This window comes from Sebastes fasciatus, chromosome 2 (genome assembly GCF_043250625.1).
Source record: "Sebastes fasciatus isolate fSebFas1 chromosome 2, fSebFas1.pri, whole genome shotgun sequence".
In the NCBI taxonomy this organism is placed as follows: domain Eukaryota; kingdom Metazoa; phylum Chordata; class Actinopteri; order Perciformes; family Sebastidae; genus Sebastes; species Sebastes fasciatus.
This window is the reverse complement of record NC_133796.1, coordinates 34,431,354-34,455,711: the sequence shown is the minus strand read 5'-3', so window position 1 is coordinate 34,455,711 and position 24,358 is coordinate 34,431,354. Positions and strand designations below refer to the sequence as shown.

Below are 24,358 nucleotides of genomic sequence, written 5' to 3'. Positions count from 1 at the left end.
GTTCATCGGCCAATCCAGCTTCAGCCCTGGTAAGCCCGAGCATTAAGGCGCCCTTGCCAACCACCATCTCTTCTCTCTGCTGCCATCTGGAAAGTGCTACGAAGCATTAAAGACACGCACATCCAGGCTCAAAAACCTTTTTCATTTCAGTGCCATCACTGAGCTGAACTATGTGCAATAACTGTATACGTACAATAATGTCTTTACAAGTGCTGGATTTGCCACTTTTATTTATTTTTTTGTATTGATATGTTACTTCTATTTATTGATACTTGACCTTTACTTCTTTTTTAAAAAAGTGTCTTGTATAACTATGGCAGGTGTGCGATTGTGTGTGGTGTGTCAACATGTGTGAGGAATGTTGAATATGATGTTTTAAGAGCTGCAAAGCAAATTTCGTTGTACAATGTGTGCAATGACAATAAAGGCATTCTATTCTATTCTGTTGTCAATGCAACCTTGTGTTCAAGGTCAAACATGGAACGATAGCAGCACTCGATAGAAGGTCAGAATTCACAACTACTATCTCTGACAATGGACAGCGAACAAGCGTGTGCTGCCTGGATAAAGAGACACGTGCTGTTCTATATCATTTCTGTTCAGTGTCCGTAAAAGAGAATGCATCATGTCTATGGCAGCACAACAATTTCAAAAAGTCAGTAAAATCAGTAAAACAAATAGAGTAGCCTTTCATATTAGAGTCAATGTTATAAGTAGGTTACAGTTATCAGAACAATACCAACATTCAGGCTCCCTGAATGTGACTCAAAGGCGTGCTGCAGATATAAATCGCAATAAATGCTATTTATTTGGTGACCCTAATAAAATCTCCTGTGACCCACCTGTGGATCGAACCCAGTCTTTGGGAATGACTGGCATAAACTATTCTTACTGTTTCAGGTAATCTAGCTTGAAACCATCCATGTTTCTATATTTGTCATTAATATGGAAATCTATAATTCTATATAAAATATGTTTATGTTTATGTTTATTACGAAACATATTATTACAGAAGATAGGGGACCTATAAGGACTTTAATGGAGATACTGTGATTAGAAATTCATGGAGATTTTGTTCACTTGTGGCACTATGGGACAATGTTTCGTGAGCTGGTCCACATTTTGTATCTCATGCACTACAAGCACGCTGACTCACATTTACTGTATGTGCACCAGCATGGGGTCGTTGAGATACACGTTCCTGCCGACTGCAGGAAACATGAACGTAAAAGAAGGTGAAAGAAGAGGTTGTGTCTATCAAATGACTTTATGTCCTTTCGCCGATTTTAAACTATTACCAAAAAAAAATGTCTTTTCAAATACATTATGAGGAAAATAAAAAGCACTTTCAGCACGTCAGTCAAGCGAAAGGAAGCACATCATTCATTTTGGTGAGACACAATGAATGTTAACACAACTTTGTTTGTTTACACTCCACAGGGTACCTTTAAACTTCAAGTTTGCTACCGTGCTATAAAAAAGAAACAGGCGCCACTCAACATTTTAACTCAAGAAACTAAGTGAATGGGAAATTGTTAATGTGTACGCATCCCACAGTTGTTTTTCTATCCTGGGGGGTGCTTGTAAAAACTGCACATGTAACAAATTCTATTTATAGAGACAATATGCTTGAGGAATTATTTTGCTTTGTTGGAAAAATGCACGTGTGTGGTCTCCAATTTTGTGCCAGTCCTGCTGCTCTGGTCTGATGATGAACTGTAGATAGATGATTCAGATCTGCTTCCAGACATAATACACAGACAGACCGCTTTGAAGGCAGAGAGGATTTAATCAAATCTGCAATACTTTTACTCAAACATGCATAACACAGGAAAGTAGGCTGTCCTCGACCAAAGAAATTCTTAGTCGACTAACACTCATACAATTTTGTTGACTAATCGATTAGTTGATTTAATCTACAGATCTGTAAAACTGAGTTTCTCCACAAAGAATCGCACAAAAGCACCACTTTAAATCTTGTGTTTACCAGAGAAGTTTCCTGGAAATAAGTCATTCAGCGTGAAAAAAAGCATAAAAAATTACGAATCGACTAAAGAAATCTTAGCCGACTAAGACCAAAACGACCTATTAGTTGACTAATCGACAAAGAGGGGGCGGCCTACAGGAAAGACTCCTCTAAAGGTGTCAAGCTATGCAAATCCTGCGTGTGCATCGTTTCTATACTTCAACCACGCCAAGTTTATGAGATTCTTCAGCAGTGAGCTCGAATGATTGAGACTGCTTCAAGCATCGTTAATCATCGGCTTGTTAATCTTCCATAATCTCAAACCAGTCGCTGTAATGTCCTCCCGCCATGCGTGACCCGTGTAACCACGACCAGCTACGCGGTAAGATGAGCGTTTTGCTGATGCAGTGAGTTTAAATCCAGCTCATGTCATAATTCTACGATTGATGGATGCAGAGAGGGGAGTTTCCTGTGCTAAAAAGGGATGTCAGCTCTGTCTGGCCATGCTGAGGGGTGCTTACAGATACAGCACGGAAAATGAAACCAGTGGGCTGTTAGAAAAACACATGGGGCCCTTAAGGCTCCAGTATGCTCCATCAGACCCGCTTGTCAGACGGTTTAATAGCTTCTGAAACCCCAGACCGCAACGGCTTTCCAATGTCGGATTAGAGGAGGGGGCTGTGTCCGACCATTTCCTTAAGGGGAGACACCGCAAGTGAATACAAAATGTTAACTAACATATACGACCATGAAACTTCCCCACTAGATGACATACATTAAGACAATTATTTTGTTGTATTACAAGTTTTCTGAAATTTTATGTTTAAATATGTAAATGAGGCATTATCTAATGCTAACTTTGGGTGAATATAGGAGAAATCTACAGACACAAATAGACAAAGTAGTAAAATGAACACCTAAATGTGTATTTTGGATGTTTTATTTCCAGTAGTCTGAAAGAAGACATGTTATGGAAGCAAAATAGCCCAAAATCACAAAACTGACCAGTGCATAAAAAAACTATGTTTTTGCCTGGGGTGTCTCGCCTTAATTTTCCGAAACCGACATTCACAGCCACGTCATTTTTCATGCGAACATCAGAGTGCAACATTATGAAGGTCTGCCAGGAGTGAGCGTCTGAAAAGGTGCCCCGTTATCTTGTAAACCATCTCAGCTCTGACGGCTGGCTTTTTTCACTCGTCCTCCGAGTGTGGCTGTTCAGAACAACTATAAACACTTTAGCCCTCCGACGAGGTCCAACAACACGTCATACAAACTAGATCTTTTTGAGGATAACTCATTTACAATTCTCCTCCATGTCATATCCAGTCTGGGTTAATAAAAATGGGATACGTTACGTCTCAATGGTGAGACTGTGAGATGAGATCATCACTGATAAATCTAAGGTGTCATCTGAATTAACATTCTTATGAATTGCTAATGACAGAATAGCACAAAGTGCCCTAATGTCCACTCTATAACTGGTAAAACCATTATAAGACAAGGATTTATTGAACCTCTAAGTAACAAGCAGTTACTGTCTAGTGAATGTTGGTAAAGAAGGATGTGTTGGTCCCAGTCTAGATTCAAAACCTTTAGTACAATAACTGGGATCATTATAGTCGAGGTTGGAACATTGGAGACATAATTCACTGTGGAGCTGGCCAGCAGGTGTGGGTCGATAATGACCACATGAGTGATGACCACACAGTAAAGTTCAGAGGGTTGTGAAAGCAGGTCTGTTGACACCGTTCCTGTTGTCAATCCACAATAAAAAACAAAAGATGCCCTCAGTCCCAGAACATATTAAATAATCCATAAAGCCAGGCCTGCAGGAGCATGGCCACTTGGCCTTTGTTGTTGTCATTTTTTTGAGGGCACAAAGGTCAAATGCCGGGGCAGCAAGGCCATCAGATAAAGTCCATGGAAATAATGAATTTAACTGAAGGGTTAAGGATGATTTTATTTTTAATACGTTATATAACTATCAGTGAAATAAATAAATAGAATGTTGTTTATTTCACAAAATAATTTATTGGTATTATTTACAAATTACCAATATTGGTAAGTTGTTAATTGTTGTCATCTCCTATTTTGTTGTGCTGTAGCCTACAGAGAAAGTTAAAGCCGCTGAAAGTCCAGTTATGAACGACATGGACCAAAGATTTGTGGCTGTGTTTTGGTTTTTAAAAATACATTCAACCTCCTAATTATTTCAAATCTCTATTTCACATGCAGTGCCTGTTAGCAGGAGGAGGAGGCTCGCATTTCTTCTCCTACTTGAAAGACTACAGAGGGGGGGAGAAGGAGAAGGAGCTGGTTTTGTGTGCATCCGTGTAATAGCAAAAAGAGAAACTCCTCACGGCTCCATCAAAAATAGCCGCCTGTTGTCATTCCAAGGGCATCAAATACAGAGGCTTTGTCACGGCAGGAGGGACGGTGGATGGGTCCAACAAACACAAGGCTTTTATCCAGGAGACCGCTGTTCGAGCCCCGTGTGTTACGTTTCACTTTCACATTACAATCAGCTGATCGTTCATGTTCCGTGTTCATAACGTTCAGTTTCATTTTCACTTAACAAACGTAGTAGTTTTAAGCCCAGCCGTGTAGTTTTCATCTAAACCTAAAGTGACGCCAAGGGGTGTGACAAAGCAGCCGTATGTGACGAGTTAAGATGAGAACGTTTTGCAAATATACTATTTTTAGTAGAGCAGAGTGGAGAGCCGCCTCTGGGATGCGCTGCGGTGCGTGTGGTGGAAGGAAAAGCATTGTGTCACTCTACTTTATTATTGAAGGTTATTGTATGCTGTATGCACCCTGAAAAGACCTGCAGACACTACTCTGGTTTGATAAAGGTAGTGCCAATGTCCTTTTTGGGGTTATATTTTTATGACAGTTAATAGTCTCCTAAAAAGACACTAGAATTGAACATCAGTTAAGGACAGTAAAGCATGGGTCCCAATAATTTCAAGTAGGTTTAGTGCATTAATTATTATACAGAGGGTTAGATGTTCTACTGGTGTTGTGTTGTTGTGTTGTGAAGAATCTGGTACAATAATTAGAGGGTACAGTTTGAACAGCAAATAAAGCATAATGGGATCAGGGAACAATAGTGGAGGCGGTGGGCATAAAAAGAAACATGTTTTGTGAGCTTTCAGAGTAGAAGGTCAGGTCAAATCAAAAGCAAACACATTTTGTTGCAAGGACATGTGGGAGAAAAACAAGACAGGACACAATAGAAAACATCATATGAGGACATAAGTGTACCGTCCACAAGTTAATAGCAGAGGAAAGAAAAGAAGGAGAATACAGGAGATCCACATGCTTTCCATACAACTGTATATGGCTTTGTATGGATTATTTTAATGTATTTGTCATTATAAAGAATCTTACGTCCATGTCGTCGCAGAGCAGGGAGCCAGATCCATACTGCAGCCGACACTGATGGGCAGCGCTGTACAGAACACCAGGAAGCACCAAGTTCAGAGACAGCTTATCCTTCACGGGGGCATCATCAAGGCACCAGCCCCAGCCGCGACTGTGAGGGGCGGCAGGAGGGGGTGGATGGTTACAAAGAGAAAAGAGTTTGGTGAGCACAGTTTATAAAGGTTTCTTTGTTATATTCTCACACGGTGACATTCTGCAACATTTTTATTCGAAATACATTTTTCTTTCTGCAGTTGACTTTCAATCATGAAAGCTTTTACAAGGACTGCATTCCTAACACCTAGAGATGGGCAGGTCTTCACCAGGAAGTATCCTGTATCCTGACTGTAATGGACTTCAAGTTTCTGGCAGAGGCAACAGAGTTTGCTTGGAATAAATAGCAGAAATGAATGCAACAACAATCTTCTTCGGTAATCCGAGAAATGCTGACCATGTTGCCTTTGTGTTTGACTACAAAATAATATCAGGGAAGTGCAGTAGATCAACAGTTGAGAAATGATCTAAACTACCAATTTAACACCAAATTAGTTCAGTAATCCTTGTACTAAATATCCTTATGCTCAGCTCTAGTATTGCATATTCACTAACAAAACTGGAAACTAAACTAAAACTAAAACCTTGCGGTTGTATGCCTCCGCCAACTAGTCAATTTTTTACATCCATGTCTGTCCAAAATGTCATCACGTGCTATTTCTATTAGACATTTGTGGGAAATTGTCATAATTAGAAAATTAGGTCTTGAGTTATGGCCAAAAATGTGTTTTCTGAGGTCAAAAGGTCCAAAATCTAATCAGTTCATCCTTGAGCCCAAGTGGATGTTTTTGCCAAGTTTGAAGAAATTCACTCAAGGCGTTCCTGAGATATCACAACAATGGGATGGAAGTAAGGTCACAGTGACCTTGACGTTTGACGACCACAATCAAATCAGGTCATCCTTGATTCCAAGTGGACGTTTGTGCCAAATTTGAAGAAATTCCCTCTAAGCATTCCTGAGATATCGCCACTGGTTTCACACTATTCAACTTATCTCCAGGTGGCGGTAACGCGCCAAGAAACGCAGCAGTGTGCCAGCAATGGCAGGGAAAAAAAACTGAAAATAACCAATGGGAGTTTCAAAGTTTTCAAAAACTAATTTTAAAAAATATTTTATGAGGAAGAAAATGCATTCAACATGTGGTATAAATTAAACTGACTGGCTTGTTGTAAATACCTAAGTCTAAATCGGCTTTCGTTGCTAAGAACAACTCTCAATACCTCTTGTCCTCCCACAGCATGCAAAGACACAAAGTATGGGTGTCTTTGCATATGTGAATACCAGGGTGAATACTGTATTCTGAATCTGTTTTATCACAATGAACTCTTCCAGGAAAATCAATGACCTGTATTATAGTGTTGCATTCATAGGTTTGTCGGCTGTGGAATGGAATATAATTGTTTTCACTTCACTATGTCAAGTGAGGACAGATTCTCACACAAGTGGAATGGAAACATGTGTACAACTGTACAGAAATAACAAGCTTCTTCGTCTAACTCTCCTGTATTCATTTCCTGTTAATTACTGAGAGTAAGTAATTCTTAGCGTGCTATAGAAAATGCATTGAGTCGATAAAAAATAGAGGGACAAATTTACTGAGGCTTGTCGCACATTCTGCCCGAAACACACGTGCAGTATTTATCAAGTGGACGCAACAGGCTGGAATCATTTAAGGTACGATCGCACAAATGAGAAAACATGAAGACAAAGTGTATAGCAATTATGTTCAATCAAAAGTACATTAAAAGTATCTGTCTAATTAAAATCTGCAGATTGAGGCACGTGTCGCAGAAAGTGGGTGCTTGAGCCAAGACAAATTAAAACAGTTGAACAAGTTTAATTGATATCAATTAAATATATAAATGATTTTATAACATGTAAAAATACCCAATGTTTTGATTTGTAACCTGCTAACTAGGAACGACTCCTTGTTCCAGTGGACAGGACTCTGAAACTGATTGCTTTAACCTGCAGTAGGTAGTATATTTCTGGCATCATTGGGCAAAAATTCTATAATAACCTTTCAGCATTTTGTAATTCAAGTGTTCCGAGAGAAAACTAGACTTCTGCACCTCCTCATGGCTCTGTTTTCAGGCTTTAGAAAATCCAGTCCGTGATGGGAGACTTTGACCAATCACAGGTCATTTCAGAGAGAGAGAGAGGGTTCCTATTGAACGTTCATTCAACAGAGGCAAGGAGTCGATCACTTGCAAACTCTGATCAAACAGTCAAACTAGACAGCGCTGATCAAATATGAATCCCTATTCTGTTACTGTAATGCTCACTGTATGGGGCGGTGCTTGATATTTCCTGAACTGATCTCAAGTTCAGGAAATACCAAGCACCGCCCACCAGCCGGAGCAAACTTTCTAATTTTACAGCTAAACAGCACACTACAAGATGCTTCTGAAAACATTTGAGGAGAGAAATATGCAATACAGTAACAGAATATTGATTCATATTTAATCAGCGCTGCCTAGCTTGACTGTTTAATCAGAGTTTGTGAGTGATTGACAGCTGCTCAGAGATGGCAAAGCTCCATCTCGGCTCTGATTGGTCGTTTTCCTCCGGTCTGTGAAATCTTGCAGATGCCATTAGGAGCACCGGAGGACTGTTTTATAAAAATAACTTTTTTTAACCATATTTACTCCAATTCTACCCACTGCATCTTTAACTGTGACCCACTAATATAGATGAATTGTTATTCTGTGACTTGTAAATGCACTTTAATTTAAATTTATTTGAAGAGAATTTCATCACCAACTTATCAAGTATTATCATTTAGTCCATATATATAGTTTTATGTACTACATTTCAGTATTAATAATATGACATGACGATAGTTAGTCAGTGCAGTTTGTGCCACCCTTGCAGCTACTTAAGTCTGATTTCTTAGGCTCTATAGCGATGCAGCTATTAGTGCTGCCGCACAGCTATTAGTGCTGCCGCACAGCTGAACTGAAAATAGTTTTACCGACTGTGACAGCACGGATGGTTGGACTGACAATGTCTGAAAATGGTTGACTGGTTTCTTCAGCTTTGGGCGAAAGAAATAATGTCATTATCACTTTTAAATGACTTCCAGAGGACGGATTACAGCAAAGGTCATCGCTAAATACTTGATGAATGTCTCATTATAGCAACCCATCATTACCATAGCCATTATGTTAAATTCTGTCACTCACAATAATTAGTATTTTGTTAAAATATATTATTACTATTAAAGTTAGGGCTTCTTAAACAAAACATGTTTTTTATATTTGCTGAAATCTCATTTAAATTCCAACAGAAATCAATAAATCAAATGCACTGACAAAAAGAAAGAAAGACATCCTGTATCTGTGGCTGTGCAGGACTGCAATGAGCAATTAAATGATAAGATGGCCTATTCAATTCAATTCATTAATTTTTATATAGCGTCAAATCATAACAGAAGTTATCTCGAGACGCTTTTCCTATAGAGCAGGTCTAGACTGTACCCAACAAGATATCCCCCATGAGCATGCATTGTACTGCAACAGTGGCAAGAAATAAACTCCCTCTTAACAGGTAGAAACCGGGGTAGCCGAATGGTTACAACACGTGTCGTATAACCGCAGCGTCCCGGGTTAGATTCCAGCCTCGGGCATGTCATACACCTCTCTCCACCCCCTTTCCAGTCTGCCTCTACGCTGTCATCCTTCCAATAAAGGCCCAAAAACATAATCTTTTAAAAAAAATAAGACATAAATTTATATACAGCATACTGTATTACCCCAAGTGTACAAGAGAACTCAATGAAAATAACTAAATAATTGAATTATCTATAACTTGCAGAGTGCATGTTTTACAAAAACTGATAAGAACTAACAAAAATTAGTTATTATCTAACTAATTAATTAATTAATTTCCTCCCACGCAGAAGCTTGAAGCGATAATCATCTGGCATCAAAAGCCTCACCATGTGAAATACTGTTACTGTCATCTTGAAGAAAGAACAAAGTTCTTTGATGTACAGACGAATCATTTGATTCTTTGACGATGTCATTACACAATCATCCATAATGATGGCTGCTCTCATGGGACTGTAATGATCCTGTGGTAATTGCATTGTGAACAAGCGTGAGCTCTGTGATATGAATTTCAATCACATTCATGATGTTAACCAGCCAAGCTGATGTAAAGCTGCATTACCAAATCTGCCAAGGGAAGATGCCGACAGTATGTCCAAGTTGTAGTTTATTTTGCTTTAGTCAATCCATAAGTGCTGATCTGCAGTAACATAAGATAATAAATCATGGAAAACTAGCTGGAGATGACACTGAGAGTCCTCAATGACTATATAGTCAGATTCATAGACAGCACTACCGTGTTACAGAGTTTTCATATAGAGGAGAAACGCGTCTGAATAAAGCTGACATGTTCTGGATTTAGCCAACACTGAGTGTTGACCGTCTGCACTGCACACCTGTGAGGAAGGATGAGCCCAAGTGAGGACAAACTTAAGTGTGCAGATGTTCTTAGTCCTTTGGCCTTTGTTGAAAATGAGCATACAGAGAGCACCTTTAAATTAAATCTAATGTCTGACAACGTGATGGAGTGACTCTTGAATAACCCTGCTAGGCTTCTACATTGCTTTACACAGTAATGACTGACGACCTACTGTGAGAAGCTGCTATCAAATCAGTGGGCTGTGCCGCTTAACAAGACGTTAAAAACCAGCACAGGATGTTTTCCCTCATTATGTGTTAACAACGGCGATCAAAAGGTTATATTGAATGTGAGCAAAATGTACCTTCTCATATTTATCATTGATTCAGCAAAGTGGAAAGAAATGTCTTCCATATGTGACGCAAAAACACCATATTACTGTGATGCTGCGTCTTCTAATTACGCCACCTGGAAGAAATCAAAACATTAAAGAACTACTTAAACCGGCAGTAATCGTTTTCTTGCCATTTGGAGGCAGCGCAACAAGCTGTAGACTTAACATATTACCATCTTGTGACGTTGATATGGCCTATTTACACATCTGGCAGATGCAGAGAAACATTAGCATTGTATTGAGTCGTGTTTCTTGACACCTGATGAATGTAAGTCCAATATTCACTTCTCTTTAAGCCCTGTTTTGGTTATTAATTCCTGAGGGAAATATCTGGCTCTTTAGCTGCTAAAAGCTCCACTATGTTCACCAGCTAGTCGCTAACTGTGTCTGTTTGCTGTTTGGTGCTGATCAGGTTGTGTACAGTGGAATAAGTGGTGAAAACATCTGGCTGCTGCATCTGAAAACACACTGATGAGGTGAGAGTGAAGCAAAAACCGCAAGGCCGTAAAAACCAAAACAATGAGCTGGAAGATGCTAAAACGCTCCGTAGAACTGTAGAATCGGGTGATAAATTAAATTCATCCATTGTAAATATAAAAATATGATTAGAAAAGCTTAAAGAACAAGTACTGTATAAATAATATATGTTCTATCTAGGGCTGTCAAAGTTAATGCAATAATAACGCCTTAACACAAATTTGTAGTTACATGCCTTTAGAAAATGTTTTCCCTTCATTAATTAACATAAATAATAAAAAAGATAGATACATCAGATTTAAAAATACAGTCCTGACTCCAGAAGCTGATAGTTTAGCACGTACTAACAAAGTAGTTAATTTGAGATGACCTCACACTGACTATTGAACAGCAGCAATTAAAATGTTCTCCATGAGTGCCTCGGCGCTGAATCACAGCTCAGAGGTTCTACTGCGGCGGCTATCAAAGCCAACTTTCCTGGAAATGTTTGCCACAATTAATTAACTGTTTCCTGAATACGTTCACCTCAAAGTTAATTTACAATCATTATATGAGCTGTGATAAAATACTCTATACATTATGTGTGAAATATCTCCAGGCTCTTTGCGTCTGTGACTCCTCTACGCAGCAATTAAACGAACATGAAATTCTTTTTTTGTTTGTTTCTTTCAACTTGGCCTCTGTGGCCTTTCAGGAATTCTCCTCTGGACATTAAAGGGTTTCTCTCCGTTTATGAGTAGCCCATCTATGTGATAATATCTAAACCACTCAGCTCAGTGTGACCCTGCACATTCCACATAAAACAACACCTACAGACCAAACCTCTGAAGCAGCGCACAGCAGTGGAGGCCTGCGGGACAACTAAAGCCATATACAATAGAGGCCTTGTGCTGCAGTCAGTGAGAGAGATAAAACAGGGAAAATGGAGAGAAACGCTGGCATTTAGAGCAATGAGATGGGAAGACAAATATCAGTTGTCAAGTCTCGTGTGAAGAAAATGATCAACAGAGATTTAGTGGTTTTGGAGTGGCTGGCTAGACGCAGAGGTCAAAAGACAGCTGAGGGTGCTTTACAGGCATTTGGTCATAAACCAGTTGGGGGGGAAAAAATACAATTTTGACATGATAATGGCACTAGATGAAAAGTCAGGGAATCACCTGTGGGGAACATGAGTTACTGCACCAAATTTAATGGGAATCTTTCCAAAAGTTGTTGACAATATTTCACTTAAAAGCACAAATGTGACCCTCAATAAGGGCGAGAGGAGATTACTATGATTAAGGATTACTTATGATACAAACTTTTGACTAAAAATGTGTGGGAAATGGTGCTTTTAAGTGCTGAGACAACTCTCTTGTCTCCTTTTTAATTACCATCGCCCAGACATGCATACGCAAACACACAAACTAGTGGCCTTTGTGTAGCGACCTCCCACAAGAGTAAATATCGCCCCGCGGCCCTTTTTTCCGCACTGGAGTCAAGAAGCTACAATGCTGTCAAGTAGCTGAACACCCACTAAATGAATTCCAGATGCTTGGAGCTGAGAAACTGGGGCAACTAGTGCATGGTGAAATATCTCAGACATTCAACACATGTCCTGTTGAAGCCAGAGTCACAGTGCAAGTCTTAGACAGTAGCTGACTGTATAGTTGACACACACACACACACTCTACTGTTAATAGACATAGTAAAGCACACAGATATACTGTATACACGTGTAGTTTTATATAACTGTAGAGTCAGTAGGTGAGAAAGGTGAAATTTAGACTGCCTAAGCTCCTGTAAAATGAACAAACAAATTAGGCATTTCCTAATTATTAGCACGTTGTTTCCAGTCGTTCAGACCAGTGCATGGAAAAAATTGGTTTTATAACATGTGTAACAAAGCTCAATAAATGCAAATTAAACACCAAGGGTCACAATTAAGCACGCAATATTGTTAACGAAAAAGGACAAGACTTTACCAAAATCTTTCTTTATTTTCGTCACCTTCCACTTTCTCTGTCTCAAACACACACACACACACACACACACACACACACACACACACACACACCCCGCTGCAGCGCTCAGTTCATCCCTGTCCTTCTTGTCTCACACCTCATTCCTGATTGTGCTACTATAATGCATAAAGTTGTCAGTTTGCGGGTTGGGTCGAGTAGTTGATTAACGAATATTTCTAAATGTTGGGCGGGTGGTTTGGCTCTAATAATGGACCGGTGGGTGCGACTGAACTGCGCATCACTAATGAGCGCAGTCAGTAAGACTTGGAGTAACTGCAAAGCTGCATTCTTAATCATTCAACCTGTGTTTTTCATCAGATAATGATAAGATCAAATCTAGGGCTGCAAAATTAATCACATTTCTTATTAAAATTGCAATATGGCCTACTGCAATTTTCGAATCGCAGGATGAGGAGGAAATAGCAATATTTGTTAAAGTTGAAATGTGTGTAAAAATACCATTTTAAAGGTCACATATTATGCTCATTTCCAGGTTCATAGATGTATTTTAATGTTGCACTAGAACATGTTTACATGCTGCAATGTTCAAAAAAACCTTTATTCTTCTCATACTGCAGCCTGAGTCTGCCTGCCTCAGAGCCTAATTCAGCCTCTGTCTGAAAACCACTGATTCACAGCCTGTCTCCTCCCACTCTGCTCTGATTGGTCAGCGTTTTCTGTCAATCAAACTTCCTCAACAACAACAGCGTCACTATCTCCCCCTCCCTCCCGGAGAAGCTCTGGAGAGAGAGACGAGTGGAGAGAGAGGAGTGGAGAGAGAGCAGCTAGAATAGAGCTTATAAACCACTTTAAAGTTTATAAACCAGAAACTTCACCCAGCGCACGTTACCGGAGGAATCTGATCAGAAATCGGCGACACATGATGAACATCTGCGGTCCAGATTCCAGGTTTTCCTGACGGTTTCTCTCAGGTAAATAATACTATTTATAGCTCTGTTAGTTAACTCAGTGTTTACCTCATGCATCAACTCTGTAAACCGTAAACATACACTCTGTTTTACGTCTGTCTTTACAGATCCATCTGTGAGAAATGACCGACAGAATCATCCCAGAGGAGAGCAGACAGCTGAGGGCAGATGGGAGATACAGAGCTAACCCGTTAGCATGTAGCTACATGCTAACGGGTTAGCTACATGCTACCGCTATGACACGGTGTGTAAACACAGCGACCATCAGGGTGGAAAATAGAAGATGTGAAACAGTAGTCAGTTCATTATTTCTGCTAAAAGATAAATGTATGGAAGATCAGAGTAATGGTATATTATTTACAGTAGTAGCTGTCTCTGTGTTACCATGACTACAGACCACCGGAGCTTAGCTTACCATAGTTTACCAGAGCTGAAGACTTTCTCCTGTACCATGTTAACATAACTAACTAACAGGTGAGATGATTACAAATGCTGTGAATAATTAATATTGTCATCTGTCAACTCAAATAAAGTTTGACTGTGAAACAGAAATGTGTTGTGTTGCTTACAAGTCACTATTTACTACCTGTAATCTGCTACATGCATGACATCAAATATATATAATATATAAATATCATCTGTTTAAACAGTGTAATTACATAAAGCCTTTGTGAAAGAACATGTTATATTTAGATGATGGGAGTACATGAAGCCTGTTCTGCTGGTTCTTGCAGACTTTGCTCAAGTTAGGTTGAGGAGGAGAGACAGTGACGCGCTGTGGGGCGGGGTCAGCTACTGAAGGTTCTCTCTGGTTCGACCAGGAAACCCTTACATGGCTTGCATTTCTCTAATGACGTCAGAAGAGAAGGAAAAAAAGCGATTTTTTTTTCTGCACCCATTTCCGGACAAACGGAGGAGGAGAAAAAGAGAGAGGATGGTCTTTTATGATACTATGGTGACTTGTAGACACACTGGGGACAGATATTGATGTTTAAAAGACATGGAAAAGTGCATTTTGCATAATAGGTGACCTTTAAATGAAATATTGTGGTGCTGCAGAGATGTCCTTGTTTAGTACAGATCCCCACAAAAATCACACCACAATCATTTTAATGTTTCTCAGTGAAAATTTGAATAATCATTCCCTCTAATATCGCAATATCAGTATAGTTATAGCTATATATTTTTTCTAAATCGTGCAGCCATAATAAAATCTTATGGGAAATAAGTTTGACTTAAATGACTAAACAGGACTAAGACTAAGATTACATTTTAAAAAGAGCTGACAAAATTAAAGGGACTATTTGTAACTTTGTACGCGCATAAATGTAGCGGGTCGTCACACATGCGCGCTCACATATGCGCGCTCACATATGCGCGTTCGCGTGTGGCCGCTGCCTCTCCAACTCTGCCTGCCTGCCTTCGCTCAGAGAGCGCGCGCGTTCTCAGCTCGCTCCACCTCTAAACGTGACCGCGCGCTCACTCCTCACTGCAGAAGAGTTAGTTTAGCTCTGAGAATATCTAGTGAATGCACAGTGGACGTTAGTGCAGAAAAGAAATGCTGCAGCTCCTCCAGACCAACAGAGGTTTCCTGTGTCTTGTGAAGTGACGGAGCTCCTTAGCTAGTAACGTTACCCTCTCATTACCGACCGGGTGCCGGTGTCTCCTCTGCTCTCTCCAGCTGCGGGAGGAGAGAGCAGGGAGACACGCTGCAGAGCGCCGCTGCTTCAGCCTGCACTTAGGCAGGAAAAGCCAACACTAGGATCAGATCTAAATCATGTTAATGGAGAGACCTTCGTCTGGTCAGCTAACATTACTGCCAAGCAGCTGAAATATAGAGTGATATTGTGGTTTTAGCTGACGTGTGTCGCCTCACTGTTTTGAGTGATGCTCGTTCAGGTATATTGAGAGCGAGCAAGCGCGAGCCCGACGCTGACTTTCGTTGATTTCACGGCCACAGGTGTCGCTGTTAAGAAGCATTTCTGAAAGTTACAAATAGTCCCTTTAAGAGAGAACATTTTTTTTCGAAAAGTAATGACTAAACTGTTTTTCCGCTACTACAACTATGAAGGTAAGAATGACTAAAATGTGACTAAAACTAATAATCATTTTGTCTTAAGACTAAGACTAAGGTTGCGACCAAAATTCCATACTAACTGCTATTTAGTACGCTAAAACAGGAAATTAGATTATTTTGGTAAGTCCGAAACCTTTGTATGAAACCAATAGTACACGAAGTGCATACTATGACTGGTGAAATATGACAGTTTGCAACACTGGACACTACAGCGGCATAAATATCCCACAAATGCAATATGGTAGTGATGACAATGTTCATAACAGCCGTTGACGGACAGCTCGGTAACATCAATAATGCTTCAATTTAAGTATAAGATTTCTCTTTGCTAGGTGTAATATATATTTTAAATTAATTCTGACTTTGACTTTCACAAACCGTCGTTTTGGTCACATGAGGTTGGCACGGGTTACCATGGTTACAGGTCTCCAACCGGCGAGGAAGCTCTCGAACGTAAATTACTGCTCAGTGCGTCCGAAAAGATACATACTACTGTTTACTCACACAAACGTATGTTGAACTATAGTACACATATTGGGTAGGTCAACACTGTCCACAACATAATAACATGCAGATTAGTACAGTGCACATCCACCAATACAATGATTGATCGCAATTAGTTCCACTTAGTGAGGTAGAGTCATACAGAAAAAGAGAGCGCTGGTATTGGATTGCTGCCTGGAGAACAAGGAGAAAAAAGTTGGACTTTGTGCACTTTGTCAGGTATCACCCCTGGCCTCTCTCCCTCGTGTATGTGCAGGATAATCAGCAGTGACCAGCATGCCTCAGTGTGAGACCCAGCTGCCATAATTTTCCTCCAGATTCAATGTGACGGAGGAATCTGGAGGTCATCCATTCATAGAACCCCAGGTACAACAGAAACTTTTTTCTTCCGTACATATAGTGCAGGCTATATATATTGCGGATGACCTCCGATACCTTTATAGTACATGATTGCATTCAAAATGTTGTGGACACAGGAAAACGTGACACACAACACACAAACTCAGTCAAACGTTAGACAGCAATGTATTCATACAGCATGTGTGGCACTCACTCTAGGAAGCGGGTGATATACTGGCGACTGCAGCGTGACCACCTGGGCAGGGAGGTGCCGTACAGGAGCTGTGGAGACATGACGAAAGGTCGTTTCCCAATGGGTTCACAGTCATTACCGTTGCCATCATGCTGAATCCCAAAGCTGCGACATAAGAGCACATCCCACAGAGAGGGCAATTAAAGTGAGTGGGTACAACACATAACACGTACTTCAAGCTACAAGTGCAACAGTGGTGAGCTACAAAGACATTACAGCAACAAAAATCAGTGCACAGCAGTGATCAAAGAAAACAAATAAACTGTTCTTGATCTTTTAATGTAAAAAGCAGAGCAACAAGAATGACAAGTGCAGTGAGACACAAGCAGCTGATTCGGTGCCTTCAGAAGCATTTCTACTAATGGCTGCTAGATGCTGGTTTAAAAATAAGTGAATTGTGAGAAAGTTTAAAGGGACAGTGTGTAGGATTTGGCGGCATCTAGTGGTGTGGTTGCAGATTGCAACCAACTGAGTACCCCTCTGCTCACTCCTCCCTTTCCAAGACTGCGGTAACGTGAACTGCCGAGTGCAAAACCGTGGTAACGCCGTTCGCCTCACTCAGAGGTCATCCATACCATAATAACACTACTTTAGGAGCAACGCAAGTCAGACAACGGCTGGTGGTATCACGGTTTTGCACTCTGCGGCTCACGTTACCGCAGTTTCACAAGTGTGTCGGAGAACTACGGTGGCCTTCAGGTAACGTAAAAACGTGAAAGCCTCTCTCTAGAGCCAGTGTTTGGTTTGTCCGTTCTGAGCTACTGTAGAAACACGGCGGAGCAACATGGCGGACTCCGTGAAGAGGACCCGCTCCTATCAGCTAATTATGAGAAAGTAACAAAACTACAAATACATCCTTTAAAGAGGACCTATTATGCTTTTACCCTTTCCTTTAGTGTGTTATATAGTTTTTGTGCATGTAAAAGGTCTGTAAAGTTACAGTAAAGCCAAAATGCCAAAGGGAGTTACAGAAACACTGCTCCTGAAAGGCTTGAAACGCCTTGATTGAAGTCCTGCCTTTTCTTCCGTAACGTGATGATGTCACCAAGTAACACACTTTAATTAGCAGCTAGTTTGGCACCCCCTCAAACAAAGTTAGTTAGAGCTCAAAAAGAGCATTTCAGACAGAAGGTCAAAGGAGGTGCTGCAGCACAACCTGTATGAGAAAAATAAAGTGTTTTTTGAACGTTAAAGCATGTAAACATGTTCTAGTAGAAACCAGACATATAAGTATGCACCTGAAAATGAGCATAATAGGTCCTCTTTAAAAAAAAGAATATTTGTACTATTGTACTTTTGAATGCTGAAAACAACCTCAGTCTGTCAGTCCACTGTTGGAGCCATTTTTCTCCTTATAAGGACTGCTGTATTCACAATGGGCTCCTGTCTATACAGGACTTGTTTGTACATTCAACAAAGAACACTCTGAACATACATCCAGGACAAGCTGCCAAACATACCGCACACACATGGTGGAGAACAAATTAAGTAAGTAAGTAATTTTAAAAAGGTATACGTCAGGCTCAGCTGGACCACAACAATCAAGATGAACAAATACGATGGAGCTACCAACCGCACACAGTTTTCATTGATTGAAGTCAAATTGAATTAGTCTGAAGAGAATGGGAGTATAATTGCAAGCTGCACGTAGAATTAGGAAACGGATCGATGGAGTATAGGAGGCAATGTTTGCAGTCGATGGTTTGACTTCTGTATGTGCTTGTGTTATTTCTCTAACCTGTTTTCAAACAATGTGGTTACATGTGACCAATCAAAATACAGAGGGCATAAATTTAATTAAATTAGAGGAACATCTGGTCTCTGTGCAGGATATGCATCTGTTTTTAAAAACAAAAATCAGGATGGTCTTTAAATCCAATCCAATAGTTTAGTTACATTAAAAAAAGGAATAATTTTTTTAGATATTAGATTACATGTCGAAGGCTGTCAATGTACAACCTACAAGCTTTGCCACAGCAAACAATGTGGGCAAACATGTTTTCTCAAAGAAAATTCAAATTGTTTGTATTACAAATAATGTGACTGTACTAATTAATGTTACATAATAATTACTGTATATTCTCACCCTTGTAATCCCACTGTCTCAGATAAGAAGTATGAGCCTTTCTTTCAGTGCTTTATTCCTCAGTGACAGACATACAGTATAGATTAAAAAATGGCAACTGCTTCCCCTCCATTCTTCTGTTTCCTCTAAGTACTCCCACATAAACCATCACAAATAGCTGTATAAACGAGGGCTGCATGTGGTCTCAGCTAACTGGTTGCTATGGAATATTAATTATGAGTTTTCATTAGTTTAACCCATTCGGAGCTGGAGCCAGTCCTATGCTATTCCCCTGTTTTAAGATTACCTTATATGGCTTTTGTTTTATTGATTGTTGTTCCTTTCTGAGAAAGCTTATGCTTTCTTGTTTTTGTTTGTGTTGTTAATTTCCTCTAATTACTAAGTCTGTTGTGGAATCATTTGAGGAAAAAAAATCCTCAAGCACAAATGTTAAAAGTGGTAATTAAGAGGATGAAAGAATTGCGATAAAATAGTCGTAATGAGCAACTTAATGAGTGCAAGTTTAATTAGCTAACTTTGCTGCAGCTGATAAAATCTGCTAGCAACAGTTAATTCAGCCAGAAAAGGTCAGCTAGAAAGGAGAGGCCTGCTTTTGTCTACTTCTGCCTGAAATCAAGGACCTGGTGTTATAAAAATTGCTCAGAAATTCAAGTGGTAAATGTGCCGGAGTTACAATAGTAAACTGCAGTGCCGTGTGAGAACAGAAAGCTTGAGGGCGAACAATCAATTGCATTTTGGCGAACTAATCAGAGTTAAATGGAAACCGGAAAGCAATCTTGTTTCTTTTCTGCTCATTATTTGACAATGTGAACGTAAAGCAGAACATTATAATGTGCATTTTGTGTGTGTGTGTGTGTGTGTGTGTGTGTGTGTGTGTGTGTGTGTGTGTGTGTGCGCAGTGGAGCCTTACTTGTGTCCCAGCTCGTGAGCCACAGTGAAGGCCAATGGGAGGCCAGTGTCCTCACTAATGCTGCAACTGCGATGGGACTGACACATCCCCGCCACATGGGACAGCCCCAGCGTCTCGCAGGGCATGTTGATGGCTGCACAGATGTCCTTCCTGTGAAAAGAGAAAAGTGTGGAGCGTTGGCCAGATGTCGGGTGATTCAGAAGGCAACATGAAAGACGACACATCAGAGGTGTGAATTACAAGGTGACGGAGAGCAGATAAAAACGATAACGATGGGAGGTGAAAAACTACGGGAGATACAGTAGGTGGTGGGAAACAAAGGGAACAGTCCAATCTGCTGCAAACTGCATTTACTCATCAAATGTCTCACTGAGCACCTGTATGTGATTACCACAGAGACCCAGCAGCGCTTCTACTCCATCGACTTCATGTCTCACTGATGTTAATTAGAATATTAGCCACCATTTGTTTGTCATGAATGTAATAAATCCCTCTTATATAATAAATTAAACCACTGACTCTATTTTTCACATGAATTGAAAAACCTGAGGACTTTTTTTTTATTTTATTTTTTTTTTAATCTTAAAACACTAAATGCATACAATAAAAAGGTTAAAAAACAAAACAACTTTTAAATGCCTTAACACAAAAGCACAACCCAAAATCTAAATAAAATACATCTAATTTTCCTTACACACGTAGGCAAAATTGTTGGTACTCTTCCGTTAAAGAAAGAAAAACCCACAATGGTCACTGAAATAACTTGAAACTGACAAAAGTAATAATAAATACAAATTTACTGAAAATTAACTAATGAAAATCAGATATTGTTTTTGAATTGTGGTTCAACAGAATCATTTTAAAAAACAAACTAATGAAACTGGCCTGGACAAAAATGATGGTACCCTTAACTTAATATTTTGTTGCACAACCTTTTGAGGCAATCACTGCAAACAAGCGATTTCTGTAACTCTCAATGAGACTTCTGCACCTGTCGACAGGTATTTTGGCCCACTCCTCTTGAGCAAACTGCTCCAGCTGTCTCAGGTTTGAAGGGTGCCTTCTCCAGACTGCACGTTTCAGCTCCTTCCACAGATGTTCAATAGGATTTAGATCCGGGCTCATAGAAGGCCACTTCAGAATAGTCCAATGTTTTGTTCTTAGCCATTCTTGGGTGTTTTTAGCTGTGTTTCTGGTCATTATCCTGTTTGAGGACCCATGACCTGCAACTGAGACCAAGCTTTCTGACACTGGGCAGCACATTTCGCTCCAGAATGCCTTGATAGTCTTGAGATTTCATTGCACCCTGCACAGATTCAAGACACCCTGTGCCAGATGCAGCAAAGCAGCCCCATAACATAACCGAGCCTCCTCCATGTTTCACATTAGGTACAGTGTTCTTTTCTTTGGATGCTTCATTTTTGCGTCTGTGAACATAGAGCTGATGTGACTTGCCAAAAAGCTCCAGTTTTGTCTCATCTGTCCAAAGGACATTCTCCCAGAAGCTTTGTGGCTTGTCAATATGCATTTTGGAAAATTCCAGTCTCGCTTTTTTATGATTTGGTGTCCTCCTCGGTTGTCTTCCATTAAGTCCACTTTGGCTCAAACAGTGACGGATGGTGCGATCTGACACTGATGTACCTTGACCTTGGAGTTCACCTCTAATCTCTTTGGAAGTTGTTCTGGGCTCTTTGGTTACCATTCGTATTATCCGTCTCTTCGATTTGTCATCAATTTTCCTCTTGCGGCCACGTCCAGGGAGGTAGGCTACAGTCCCATGGACCTTAAACTTCTGAATAATATGAGCAGCTGTAGTCACAGGAACATCAAGCTGCTTGGAGATGGTCTTATAGCCTTTACCTTTAACATGAAGGTCTATAATGTTCTTTCTGATCTCCTGAGACAACTCTCTCCTTAGCTTTCTGTGGTCCATGTTCAGTGTGGTACACACCATGATGCCAAACAGCACAGTGACTACTTTTCACCCTTTAAATAGGCAGACTGACTGATTACAAGTTTGAAGACACCTGTGATGCTATTTACAGGACACACCTTAGTTTAATATGTCCCTATGGTCACATTATTTTCAATCTTTTCTAGGGGTACCATAATTTTTGTCCAGGCCAGTTTCATTACTTTGTTTTTTAAAATGATTCTGTTGAACCAAAATTCAAAAACAATATCTGATTTTCATTAGTTAATTTTCAGTAAATTTTTATTTATTATTACTTTTGTCAGTTTCAAGTTATTTCAGTGAACATTTTGGGTCCTCCCCTGGCACTTTTTATCATAAAAAAGCTCTATTAGTCTATTTCAGGCACGGTGGAGATTCAAACCCGGCCAGGGGCCTTTATTGGGGCCCTTCTTTGCATGTTCTCCCCGTGTTAGCATTGGTTTTCTCCGGGTTCTCCAACTTCCTCCAACAGTCCAAATACATGCAGGTTAATTGTAGACTCTAAATTGCCCATAGGGGTGAATGTGAGCATGAATGGTTGTCTGTCTCTTTGTGTCAGCCCTGTGATAATCTGGCGACCAGTCCAGGGTGTTCCCCGCCTTCACCCAATGTCAGCTGGGATCGGCTCCAGCTCCCCCGCGACCCTGAATAGGATAAGCTGCTACAGATGATGGATGGATGGTCTACTTCAGTGCTTTCCAGTGTGGCTATGTCACCTTGTTTACATTAATAGTATAAAATTTGTGAATCAATTTATTTTCATTTTAATTAGAAAATGGTCAACGTGCCACCCGGCAAAATCTGACCCACAGGCCACAAGTTGAGTATCACTGGAATAATTTAATCAATATGGGCAATAATTTACAAGCTAAAATAATATTTAAATGGGATAAACAACAAAATGGGCCCTGGTTAAAGAACTTGTATGATAGGTGTTGTAAATCAAATACTTAAGACAGGAAAGAGTGATAATGTATCTTTAAAGGGAAAACTGATTCACAAAACTGAACTGAAGTAAAATAGGTGAAATTAGAATGATCCTTTTTTACTGAAAATGATGTTCTTTATCTATCACAGAAAAGGAGGTCCATTTGTGCCCAGATTAGAGCTTCTCCTTCATAATGAAACAGGTTGGTACGCTGCTTTGGAAGAAGAAAAATTGAATTTGTCCAGTGTGGGATCTGAGAGAAATAAGAAAGGAGTGTAATTTTGTTCCTTATTGCCTTTTGCACTGGGAATTTTGTAATCTTTTTTAAATGATTTGAAGGATACAAGAGAGCTGCTCGATACTGTATGAATGACTCAAATCGTCTGAAATGGTTGTTTGAAAAGGAGACCTTCAAACTGGCAGCTTATTTAGTGAATGATGAGAGTTCAGGGAGAAACCTTGCATCAGTAAGGGGTGGATGATGATTGTTGTTCATCACCCGGATTGATTAATCTTTTTTTTCCCCTTTACATTGTACCTGCAGTTTATCTATTGAGGACATTGGCAGTGTTAATTACAGCTGGTGACTGTTAAGATATCAAATAGATACGGATGCATGCAGCTTTGATTCTTCTCTCTGCCACCGTCTCAATCAGTAAATCAATAACTGCTCTGGGATGAAATCATAAAAAAACAATTACGAATCGACTCTCTTGGGAGACGTGATACTGTGCGGTTGAGAAAGAAAAAAAGAGCGTGGTGAATTGAATTTTTATTTACCTAGTGAGCAGAACGGCTACATCGTGGTGCAGTGGGTGTTCCTCTCCTTTCATGTTGAGTTTCTTCTGCCACTTACAGAAGCTGTTCAAGCTGTTGTCAGCGTGGTGCGTAATCTTTAAGTCATCCTGTTATCCACGTGTCACGTTGACATGAAGGGAAGAGAACATAAAGTAAACAGTTACAACAGTTAGCAGCCAGTGTACCATAATGGGTTGTTTACAGTGCACCGGAAAGAGAAAAATACAGACTCTATTTGAGGGAAAATGCAATAAAGTAGTTGCTTTAAGTGCAGCTAAATTGCACCACATCCGCTTTCAGCATTCAATGCAGCCTTTCAGTGTGCACTAATAACACCCACTTCGACAAATGGACATGGCACCATACAGTAGTGTGTTGTATATGTTTTGTTTTGTACACACGATGACCAGGATAACTAGTGATGCATATGAACATGCATTTTTTTCAGGCTGATTTGTCACCTTTGTTACACTTGAATTAGTTTTTGCCACATCTATATCTTATTGTGTAAGGGTTAATGTATTTAATGTCATTGTTGTGAAAGGGGGACAGGGCGATGCTGCACAACAATGACCCGCTAGCTGTACATTATCCCACTTATTACACGGCTATTTCCTGAAGAAATCAATATTTTGACAAAAGCGGTCCGCCAGAGTCCGATATCAGAACTGCGCCCATAGCAACCGTCTGTTATACATAGCAACGGTCTGTTATACAGAAATTACAGACCGCAGAACGCTGTGATTGACCGATCATAATCGAGTATTCAACACAGCCGTGTAATAACTATTATTATATTACTGTGGTTATTTGTTACATATTGCACGTCTTAATTAATGCAAATATTAC

General features: G+C 40.0%; 1 protein-coding gene across 2 annotated transcripts in view; it reads right to left on the bottom strand.

Moving 5' to 3' along the window:
* The window catches only part of adamts7 (a disintegrin-like and metallopeptidase (reprolysin type) with thrombospondin type 1 motif, 7), a 106,034-nt gene that overhangs the window by 50,486 nt on the left and 31,190 nt on the right, over positions 1–24,358 (bottom strand). For both annotated transcript variants that reach the window (XM_074621750.1, XM_074621757.1), the window contains 4 exons: positions 23,492–23,616; positions 19,830–19,979; positions 16,795–16,938; positions 5,360–5,504 (listed from right to left, as the gene is read on the bottom strand). In XM_074621750.1, the coding sequence (XP_074477851.1) occupies positions 5,360–5,504; positions 16,795–16,938; positions 19,830–19,979; positions 23,492–23,616 (564 nt within the window). The remainder of the gene's footprint in view (positions 1–5,359; positions 5,505–16,794; positions 16,939–19,829; positions 19,980–23,491; positions 23,617–24,358) is intronic.